Below are 12,478 nucleotides of genomic sequence, written 5' to 3' on the forward strand. Positions count from 1 at the left end.
GGGCTTCTCAAAGTGTGTTCCTTGACCCATCTAAGAAATGCAGGAAAGAGGGATTGTTAAATGCATATTCCTGAGCTCTGCCCTAGACATAATGAACCTAAATTTCTGAAGGATGGGTGCCCATGCACCTCCTCAGATAATTCTCATAACATTAAAGTTTGAGAACCATTGATACGTTGGGGAAGAAAATGAGCCCTTGATATTAAAAGCCTACTTCCAGCTTAACCATGCAGTAGCTGTATGACTCTGGACATACTATTAGTCCTCTGAGCTTCAGTTTCTTCATCTGCAAATTAGTATAATAATAATAGTAATACAGTATTTCACTGAATCTAAGACTCCATAGACTAGTAAAATAAACCATTATTTCAAGTACCAAGAAAAGCAAAAAAAACCCTGCCAATTAAATTAAAACATGCCATCAATTATAAAGTGCATTCTCACTTCAGAGATATTATGATATGAAAAATTTGCATTTTAGAATGAAAGAAATATATTAATAACTTTCTGGCTGGGTGTCAGAATTAAACAAGATGAAAAAGCACTTTTTAAACTGAAAAGTACCTATAAAAGTAATTGCTCTGGCCCTTAGTGAGGCTGGTTAAATATCAAAATAGTGTTCTACACCTAACAACTTTACAGCAATCTTCTGGTTCAAGATTCTGGGCTCTTCTGGTCCAAGGAAATAGAGCACCCCTCTCCTAAGAGCTTCCAATAAGGGCAGTTAGAGGAAGTGAATACAAGAGTTACTCCAAAAAACTAGCAAGTAGTTTAAAAACAACAATCTTAAGAATCCTTTAAATTAATTGAAATGTCAAACTACTTTGAAAAATTATGAGGTAAAGCAAATGTGATATCTATGTTTGAGAAAAGCACATTAACAAAAAAATGAGCATTGAGTCATTAAAATCTGACTTAAATGAGTTTAAAAGACATTCAAACATGTTCACACTTAGCCTAAGGTAACCCTATTTTTATCTCTGTTTAGACAATCACACTGTAGTTTTGAAAGGTACAATCATGCATTTATGCTGCTCCATTAATAGAAGTGCAACGAGAAATAGATGAATTCACTATTATAGTTGGAGACTTCAACACCCTCTATTAGTAATGGCAGCAGGCAGAAAATCAGTAAGGACATAGCTGAACTGAACAGCAACTCCTGTCAACTGGATCAAATTGACATTTCTCCAACAACAGAAAAACATACATTCTTTTCAAGCTCACATGGAACATTCACCAAAACAGGGAACATTCTGGGCCATAAAACACATCTTAATAAATTTAAAAGAATAACACTCATACAAAGCATGCTCTCAGACCACAACAGAATTAAACTAGAAATCACTAACAAAACAATAGCTGGAAAAGCCTAAAATACTTGGAGATTAAACCACACACTTCTAAATAATATATAGGTCAAACAAGTAGTCTTAAGAAAAATTTTTAAAATACTTCTAACTAAATGAAAATGAAAATACAACTTATCAAAATTTGTGGGGTGCAGCAAAAGTAGGCTTTGAAGGAAATTTATAGCATTGAATGACTATAGTAGAAAAGAAGAAATATCTAACATCAATAGTCTAAGCTTTCCCTTAGGAACTACAAAAAGAAGAACAAATTAAATCCAAAGTAAGCATAAGAAAAAAAGTAGATATTGGAGAAGAAATCAGTGAAATTGAAAGTAGAAAATCAACAAAAGTAAAAGTTGATTCTTTGCAAAGACCAATAAAACTGATAAATTTCTAGCGAAGTTAACTAGGGAAAAAAGAGAGAAGACATAAATTACTAATATCAGAAATGAAAAAGAGGACATCACTAGAGATCTTATGGACATTAAAAAGATAATAAAGAAATGTCATGAACAACTCTATGTCCACAAATTTGATAAGAGAGATGAAATGGATCAATTCCTTGAAAAACACAAGCTGCCAAAACTCACACAAGAAGAAACAGACAATCTGAATAAGACTGTATCTATTAAAAAAAGGAGTCAATAACTAATAATCTTCCAAAACAAAGCACTAGGCCCAGCAGAGTTCACTGGTGGATTCTACCAAATATTTCATAAACATATAAATTCTCTACAAAAAAAAGATAAAATTTTGAAGTAAGTTATAGATTCACATTATTTCTCAAAAGAATAATGATCAAATATGTATTTGCAGAAGTTGAATAGCATAGCATATACAACTGATGTGAAAGCTTTTCTACTGATTCAAATTATTAAGGTGGAAAAAAGTATGATTTTGAAGCCCACTATCTCTCCTATGACTCAGTTTGTATGCTGTTTTCCCAACACCCTCCCTACAAGATTCAGATTAGCATTTACATGTATTTGAACATGTATGTGAAAAATTGCCCTAAGCTAAGAATCCTTGGGGAAAAGAAAGAAATCACACCATTTCTCTACAATCTCTTCCAGAAAACAGAAGCAAAGGGAGTCCTCCCTAACTCATTTTATGAGGCCAGCATTACCCTAATACCAAAACTAGACAAAGCCATTACAGGAAAGGAAAACTACAGACCAATTATCTCTCATGAACAGAGATGTAAAAATCTTCAACAAAATATTAGCAAATTGAATCCAACAATGTATAAAAAGACACCACAACCAAGTGGGATTTATTCTAGGTATGCAAGTATGCAACATCCAAAAATTAATTCATGTAATTCATCACATCAATAGGCTAAAGAAGAAAAATCATATGATCATGTCAATAGACACAGAAAAAGGATTTGACAAAATCCAACACCAATTCATGATAAAAACTATCAGCAAACTTGGAAAAGAGAGGAACTTCCTTAACCTAATAAAGAATATCTATTAAAAAAACTACAGGGGCCAGCCCCGTGGCCAAGAGGTTAAGTTCACGCACTCTGCTTAGGCAGCCCAGGGTTTTACTGGTTCGGATCCTGAGCGTGGACATAGAACCACTCGTCAGGTCATGTTGAGGTGGCATCCCACATGCCACAATTAGAAGGACCACAACTAGAATATACTATGTACTGGGGGGATTTGGGGAGAAAAAGCAGGAAAAAAAAAAAAGAAGATTGGCAACAGTTGTTAGCTCAGGTGCCTATCTTTAAAAAAAAAAAACTACAGCTAACATCATATTTAATGGTGAGAAACTAGATGCTTTCCCATTAAGATCAGTAACAAGTTCCCTCTCACCATTCCCATTCCACATTATACTGGAAGTCCTAGCTAATACATTAAGAAACGAAAATTAAAGGTATAAAGATTGGGAAGGAAGAAACAAAACTGTTTTTGTTCAGACAACATGACTGTCTACAGAAAATTCCAAAGAATCAATTTTAAAAAACCCTCCTGGAACTAATAAGTAATTATAGCAAGGTTTCAGGATACAAGGTTATTATACAAAAGTTAACTGCTTTCCTATATACCAGCAATGAACAATTGGAATTTGAAATAAAAAACACACCACCAATTACATTAGCACCACAAAAAAAGAAGTACTTAGGAATAAATCTAATAGAGTATGCACAAGATCTATATGAGGAAAACTAAAAAACTGATGAAAGAAATTAAAGATGATCTAAATAAATGGAAGGATATTCCATGTTCATAGCTAAGAAGCTAAGTTAACATGCCAATTCTTCCCAGTTTTATCTTTAGATTCAAACAATCCCAATCAGAATCCCAGCAAGTTATTTTGTGGATATCAACAAACTGATTTTAACATTTACATGGAAAGGGAAAAGACCAAGAATAGCTACACAATACTGAAAAAGAACAAAGTCAGAGGACTGACACTACCTGACTGCAAGACTTACTATAAACTACAATAATCAAGACAATACAGTATTGGTGAAAGAACAGACAAATAGATTAATGGAACAGAATAGAACCCAACAATAGACCAATACAAACACAGTCAACTGATCTCTGACAAAGGAACAAAGGTAAACCAATGGAGAAAGGATCATCTTTCCAGGAAACGGTGCTGGAACAACTGAACATCTACATGCAAAAAAATGGATCTAAACACTGACCTTACATCTTTCACAAAAATTACAGTAGTCGCCCCTTATCCATGGGGGATATATTCCAAGACCCCCAGTGGATGCCTGAAACCACAGATAGTACTGAATTCTACATATACTATGTTTTTTCCTAACAAGCTAACAGGTGGGTTGTGTATACAGGAGGGATATGCTGGACAAAGGGATGATTCACATGCCAGGCAGGATGGAGCAGGACAGCTTAAGACATCATCACACTACTTAGAACGGGCATGCAATTTAAAACTTATGAATTATTTCTGGAATTTTCCATTTAATATTTTCAGACCACAGTTGACTGCAAGTAACTGAAACCATGGAAAGCAAAACCACAGATAAGGGGGAACTACTGTAACTCAAAATGCATCACAGACTTAAATGTAAAAAACAAAACCATAAAACTTCTAGAATGTAGCACAGAGAAAATCTAGATAATTGGATGTGGCAATGACTTCTTAAGATTCAACACTAAAAGCATAATCCATGAAAGAAAACTGATAAACTGGACTTCATTAAAATAAAAAGCTTCTGTTCTATAAAAGACACTGTTAAGAGAATGAAAAGACAAGCCACAGAGGAAAATTTTGTGAAATATTTGCAAAACACATACTGTGATAAAGGAAACGTATCAAAAATATACAAAGAACTCTTACAACTCAACAATTAGGAAACAATTAAAAATGAGCAAAACAATGAGATACCACGACACACCTATTAGAATGCCTAAAATCCAAAAAACTGACAATACCAAATGATGACGAAGATGTGGAACAACAGGCACTCTCATTCATTGCTGGTAAAAATGCAAAATGGTACACTACTTCAGAAGGGAGTTTGGCAGTTTCTTACAAAGCTAAACTTAATCTTACATGTAATCCAGCAATCTACCCCTGTTTACCCAGATGAATTGAAAACTTTATGTCCATACAAAAGCCTAAATACGATTTATAGTGGTTTTATTCATAATTAGCAAAGACTGGAAACCACCAAATGTCTTCCAAAAGGTAAATGGATAAACAAACTGTGGTATATCCACATAATGGAATATTATTCAGCAATAAAAAGAAATGAAGTATCAAACAACACAAAACATGGAGGAAACTTGAATTCATATTGCTTAGCAAAAGAAGCCAGTCTGAAAAGGCTACAACTGTATGATCCCAATTGTATGAGATCAGTGGTTGCCAGGGGCTTGGGGCAGTGATGGAAAGGATGAATGTGTGGAGCACAGGGGATTTTTAAGCCAGTGGAATTATTTTGTATGATATTGTAATAATGGATCTATGACATTATGTATTTGGCAAAATCCACAGAAGCATACAACACAAAGAGTGAACCCTGATGTAAACTATGGACTTTAGTTAATAATAATGTATCAATATTGGCTCATCAATTGTAACAAATATACCACACTAATGAGAGGTGTTTATAATAAGGGACACTGTACTATCTGCTCAATTTTCTGTAAACCTAAAACTTCTCTATAAAATAAAGTCTATTAATTTTTTGAAATCTTACTAGCACTCATACAAAATATTGTTAACTATCCTGTTTGTATTTTTAGAAAATGAAAGTTTCACCGTATATGTAATCTTTTCAACAACACAAGTTATTGGGAAAAAGTGTGGTTTTCCCAAATTACTATTATTATAATACAAACGTTTCTGAAAGTATTAATTTCTATGTTATAAAAGTCAAAGCAAATCAAGTAAGAAACAAAAAGAAAAGCAAAAAATACTGATTGTCTCTTGCCATATAGAAGTCCCCGGCTTTTGCAATACATAGAAATCAATGAGCCTTACCCAAAGATCACATAACAATGAAGCAAGTCACTTTTGCCTATTTCAATTGGAAAAGACTACAAAATTACAAATATTAACTGAAGACAACTGAATTAATAAATATATCAGTATTTATTATCATTTTCTTCTGAACTGTTTAGAAAGATATCCTAATTCACAAGCATTTTTTAAGAAAGCACACATATATAACAGGAAAACATCCTCTGAAAAAGATTTTATTGTTTTAAACTCGAGTTCTTCATGTGATGCACTCCTTGCCACTCCTGCTGACTTTAATACACAAGAGTATGCCAGGACACTGGTCTAGGTCTAATGATGACCAAACCATGTAAAAAGAATTTTGCAAGCTGGCTTTTAGCAGTACAATTCAATGGGATCTAGCAGCTAGTGTAAAAAATCAAAAGCAAACCAAAACAAAATAAAAATTACCTCCTAAATTACTCAAGGCAAGCAATTGGTTTCTTGAGTTCATTTTTAGGTACCCCATATTGGCATAATACAATCAGCATTCTAATCTTTATGTACAAAGATTAGATTATTACTGCAAAGTAGTACATAACGTGCTTTGAGCTGTTTTTCTGGTAATGGTGATGGCCTTGTGCTGATTCAGTCATGTTGCTATTCAGTAACTGGTGCTGAGTTTGCTCCAGAAGAGAATAAAGCTAACTAGTCCACATGGGGATTGAAAATCCATGACCCTGGCCTAATTAGCACACTGCTAATCAACTACCAAAATAGCTACTGTTAATTAAGAAGTGCTTCCATTTATAGACCACTTTATATATGTCAGGTATTGTGCTCATGTTTCATAAAAATTATTTCTTAAATTGCACAAAAACTTTTCAAAGTACAGGCATACCTCAGATACTGCAGGTTCAGTTCCAGACCACTACCATAAGGCAAATATCACCATAAAGCAAGTCACATGAATTTTTTGGTTTCCCAGTGCATATAAAAGTTATGTTTACAGTATACTGTAGTCTATTAAGTGTGTAATAGCATTATGTCTAAAAAAATGTACATGCCTAATTAAAAACTACTTTATTGCTAAAAAATGCTAACCATCACCTGAGCCTTCAGTGAGTTATAACCTCTTTGCTAGTGAAGGGTCTTGTAAAAAACACAATATCTGCAAAGTACCATAAAGCAAGGCACAATAAAATGAGGTATGCCTGTAGATACTATCCCTATTTTACAGATGTGCAAACTGAGAATCAGAATGGATAGGAAAGGAAAACTGTAAAACAACCTTTGTCCGAGGTCTTACAGCTAGTAAACGAAAGATCTAGGACTCAGATCTAGGTCTGTCTGTGTGAAAAGGCTTGCCTCCTTGTACATAACAAGGCTGTACTACAATCAACTCCAAACAAATCAAAAGGTGTTGTATGATAGAACAAAAGAGAAAGACGTGTTACTGTTGATCTGAAAACATTTCAAAATTCTGAACATCTTCATTCACAAATAAAGTTATCCTGATACTGAAAACAAAAGATGGATGTGTCTACTATTAAACTGTGAAAATCTTTATTCACAAAGTAATTCAGACTCATTCACAATGGCTTAATTAATGGGGTTGACAAATATTAACCGAAGCAGAAAATATTCCTGGAAAACAAGGAAAATAAAAACAAATACCAATGTATTAAAAGAAATTTAAAGACTAGTTAATAATTTTCAAATTCTTCCTATTGAACTAAAAAGGAGAAGAAAATAATGCCTATTATTATTCCTTAAACTAAAACTATGGTATATATAGAATAAAAGCTATTAGTGAACCATAAAACAACTTTTGCTTTATAGAATTATTAACTAATAAAATCAGATGTTACATTAGTGTGGGCATATCAATAACATTTAAATATTTTTTTAAATATCATGTTATATTAAAGATTTTCTATCTTTAGAATTAAAGGTGATCATTAAATAAGCAAAAGTTGTACAAAAAAGAACTGTAGCAGGAAGTACAGGATCAAGTACTAGTCAAAGCAACCTCTTCTGGGCCACAATAAGAAGACAATTTAAGTAAACATCTATTGAGAACTACACCTACTGGGAACTAAGTTCTCATCTCTGTGCTAGATGCTGGGAATGCAAAGACACTAAAAACAGTTCAAAGGACTTACAGTCTAATAAGGCAAACAGATTTGTAAGAAACTGTAATTCAAGGTAGAGTACCAAAAACGTAAAAGTAGCCAGTGAAGTAGCATGAGCACTAGTCTGACTAGAGAGATAGGAAAGCTGCTGTAAGAACTAACACACTAGCCAGGCCCTATGATGAGAACGATTTCTCTGGGTAAGGAAAAGATGGTGGGTGCGGAGGTAGGGGATGAACGTTCCAGGTTAAGGGAATAATAGCATGAGCAAAGTCAGGTGCAAGGATGTTGACAAGAGTGAGTGGTCTGGAAGACTGTGGTACATAATGTATTGGAGAACTATAGCAGAAAAAAAAGAGGCTGAAAATATAATTTGGGGTCACGTCACAAAAAATCCTCACTACCATCTCGTTAAGGAACTATAGTTTATTTGATAGAAGATGGGAAAGCTAAAGCAAATTTTGAGAAGGCTATTTGGGCTGTAGTAACATAGCCCTGTCCTCACCCTCTAAGCAAGGGCTCTTAGTTGGAGTGCCTGGGCTGGTATCCTGGCTCTACTGCTTACTTAGCTGTGGATCTGCACTAGGTGCTTAATATATCTGTGCATTAGTTTTCTCATTCATAAATGGAAGTAAAATAATACCAATTACTTAAAGGGTGTCAGGAAGTTTAAATGAGATAATATATGTCAAGTGCTGAAATAGCAGCTGGCATGAGCCGTCAGTAAATATTAGTTATAAATACATGTAATATCAACTTCAGTCCAGTACTGCACAACTAAGGAGACAATAAAAGTAGTTCCAAGAGAAGGAAGCCCCAGCAACTGTGTAATTTGGATCTGCTAACATTAAAAAGGGGGCAAGGGCAAAACCGTCAGAGATCTATATAAATAAAACAGTAGTTTGAATAAACCCTGTGATCTATTATAGATCTGAGTTTAGAAAGTTCCTTTTTAATTGCCTCAGTTCATTAATGCCTCAAATTATCATTTCTCAAGGTAGTTATAAAAAAGAACCCATATGTGATGAGTTAGCTTTTCACTCTTACAATGTCAAGAATATTATACTTTGATAATCAAACATAGAAAATTAAAGTGAAACCCTGGGCATTTTTGTTAAAACTATATGTTAGCAGAATAACACAAAAGCAAAAACCTGTGAAGTATGGGTCTTTGCGAGAGGAGAAGTGCATGCTTCTTGAAATTGATCTTCATTAATTCCAATTTCTTTGAGGTAACTTTCTAACAGCTTTTCAACCTAAAGAGAAAGTTTAACTTTTATAATTTACATAGAAAAATTCCAAATGATAGTTTTCATGTTAAGTATCGAGTTTAGAAAAGTGTAATCAAAAGCTTGCTCGCAATTATTAATCTATATAAAATTATATTACGTGGCAGTGACAATGTCCTTCATTGAAAAAACAAACAGCATAAAGTTAAAATTTTTGCAGAGAATTAAATGAAATTTTATTTCTTCTACTAGAAATAACGGAAGTCCAGATTATGACATTCAATACAGTACAACTCTTCTGCTACCCAGAGGCATTTTTAAAAATCACAAGACAACCATGGCGAAATAAATAATTAACACTTGCCTGAATGCATCAGCAGAAGAATAAGAACAAAATTTAAAGATTAGATGCAAGATTAGTTGCATTTTAAGGGTAAAATAGTTGTCCTAAACCCATTCCTTAGATTCTAGGGTAAAAGAGATAAGAAGTCATAAGGATGAGATGTTCCGAGAACACTTGGAGGCTGATGCAACTGGTAGTTATTAGGGTAGATCTGATTTTTTTTTAAGCAAAGAATTTTAATGGAAAAAATCTATTTTTTTAATTTAGAAGAACTAAAATTATTATTCTAATTACCTTTAAAAATCGGTGAAAAAAAATACTCACCAGTTCTTTGTATTCCTGATGAATCTCTGTATAAGTCAATTTGCTTTCTTCTTCATCATCAAAAACTAAATTTAAAAGAATATTTTTAGCGTAAAAAAAAATCATTTCATTAATACCAATATAAAAGCCCACTCTTTACATCTTACAAACAGAACTCTTATTTTTATAATGTAGCTCTTCAACTTTGAGTTCTTGGGTTTAAAAAGAAAAAAGTATATATATGTTTATATATGTATATAAAGTATATACCTACACATATATACACATATATAAAGTATAAAAAGTACATATATAAAGTATAAAAAGTATGTATATGTTTATATATATATAGTGTTCACTGTAAACAAGTTTTTTCCTACTTAAGATCTACTTCATATATAAGACAAACACTAATTTTCTACTTTTCAATCAATAAGACAACAACGTCTTTATAAACTTTTAATGGAATATTATTTTTAATAGTTTTTAAACATTAATTCCTTTTACAACAGGCTCCAGATTATTTTACCATACTGAAACTCTGCTGATGCAAACTTTACTGAAAGTGACTAGGACATTTTTTTTACATATAAATTAATAATGAAGTTAAAATAAATAAAATCAAAACAAATGTGAAACAACGTAGCTTAGAAAGAAATATATTCCCTCGAGAAGCTACAATCTAATTAGGGAAACAGGACAAATACATGAACTGTAAACAATAAACTTTTTTTTTAATTCCCGCTGAATAAGCTTTCTAAAACGTAAAATTAACTTCTGTAATTTTTTACTTAAAACTCTTAACTGACTGCTCTTTGCCTAGAGAATAAGTGCAAAATCCTTAGAAGGCCAGACAAAACCCTCAAAGACTGGATCCCAAGTCTCATGTCCCACCACTCTACAACCCAAACTCTGCATTCTTAACAATACACAATTACTTGGAATACCACCAAACATAACACAGTGTTTCAAAGCCCCATGCCTTTGCTCAAGCCATCTCTCCCTAGATCTTTTTGCCTTTACTCCACCCCCGTTCTCCCAACCATTCTTCCAGACATTGCAGGTGGCACATTCTCCGTGATCTGCTACCCACTCCCTACTCCTAGGCTGGTTAGATCCCTTCCTCTGAACTCTTATACTACACAGCACCATGTGCCTAGCCTTATTATAACATTTGCCACTTTACATTTAAATTTTATTTACCTGCCTGTCTTTGCTAAATATAAACCTTTCAAGCACAAGGAATTTGTTGTATTCATCTTTCTATCCCCAGCTTCTGGCCCAAGAACACTCAATAAATGTTTGCTGAAATAAATGCTGATATCACAAAGTTGTACAAAACTAATCTTCAAATTACCTGAGGTGGTAAAGTCAGTGAAGTATATAAACACTGTTATTTTAACTGTCACTGGGATGTTACTTCCATAACTGCTGGCATCTGCTCTATATAACACTGGGCATACACGCAATACAGCAACTACCTAAGCTGTTTTCAGTTAATTCTGAAATCAAATTACTACATTCCATCTTCATAAAGCTGAGGATTACTGCTTCCCTGTAAAATTACACAATCAGGTGTGTTACTACTGAGATGCAGCCCCTTTTGATGTTTGGGGATATAAGGAAGAACAATGCTTTAATTTTTTTTTCCTTTCAGCAGTGAGGTAAATGGAATCAAAACGTAACAATTTCTTTCTTCTCCTAAAGGAGGTCAGAACTCCATATTTCATCAGTCTCATAACAGCATTTTAAATTCTTTAAAAAAAAGCACAAATAAGTTATTTCGAACTTTTAAAAAATTACCTGTAAAAACAATACTTAATAAAAACTATTTGAATTTTGATTACGGCAATGAGAATATAATGAAAAGCTTCAGTGATCAAACTAAATTTCATCTTTACCAGATTCATGGAATTTTAGAGTTGAAAGAATTCTTAAAAGGTCCTCCAGGATAACCAACCATTTGATAGTTTAATTCCCCTCTATAACATCTCCATTAGGACCCGCCCGTGGCCGAGGGGTTAAGTTCGCGCGCTCTGCTTCGGAGGCCCAGGGTTTCACCAGTTCGAATCCTGGGCCCTGGGCACGGGCATGGCACCGCTTGTCAGGCCATGCTGGGGCGGTGTCCTGCATGCCACAACTAGAAGGACCCACAACTAAAAGTACACAACTATGTACCGGGGGGCTTTGGGGAGAAAAAGGAAATATGAAGGCTTTAAAAAAAAGATCTCCATTAATTTGCGGTCACATCCATTCAAACACTGCTAGTGCCTCGGGACGCATTATCTTCGGAGGCAGGCTAACTCATCTGGGATCCATTCTGTTACGAAACACTTCCTTAATAGAAATTTGTTTCCCTATAGCTTGTACCCACTGACCCTAGCTCTATCCCACTGAACCTTACAAAACAAGTCTAATCCTTCCAACATAAGACAGACATTCAAATGATTGATGGATATTACTACCCTCCAAGTCTTGCCCCGCTAAACCACCGCGATAACAGCCGGCCTTCATTCGTACGACGTGATTTCTGGTTCCTTTTCCGTGAATGGACTCCAACTCGTCTCCTCAGAACCTGGAGGTGCCCTTCCCTCACAGGGAATTTTATGCCACGTTTATATACCTCATTTGTTAGAAGATACTCCCCATTTTTGGTACAGCCGAGAGTCAGGGAGCTCAATA

At 34.1% G+C, this 12,478-nt stretch overlaps 1 protein-coding gene across 3 annotated transcripts in view; it reads right to left on the reverse strand.

Moving 5' to 3' along the window:
* CFAP36 (cilia and flagella associated protein 36) overlaps window positions 1-12,478 on the reverse strand; it is a 32,313-nt gene that overhangs the window by 19,010 nt on the left and 825 nt on the right. For 2 of the 3 annotated variants that reach the window (XM_014843020.3, XM_014843019.3), the window contains exons 2-3: window positions 9,818-9,882; window positions 9,076-9,177 (exon numbers count right to left, since the gene is read on the reverse strand). In XM_014843020.3, the coding sequence (XP_014698506.1) occupies window positions 9,076-9,177; window positions 9,818-9,882 (167 nt within the window). The remainder of the gene's footprint in view (window positions 1-9,075; window positions 9,178-9,817; window positions 9,883-12,478) is intronic. The other variant, XM_070512079.1, reaches the window with a different exon arrangement.

The sequence above is a fragment of the Equus asinus genome, chromosome 6 (assembly GCF_041296235.1).
Source record: "Equus asinus isolate D_3611 breed Donkey chromosome 6, EquAss-T2T_v2, whole genome shotgun sequence".
NCBI lineage: Eukaryota > Metazoa > Chordata > Mammalia > Perissodactyla > Equidae > Equus > Equus asinus.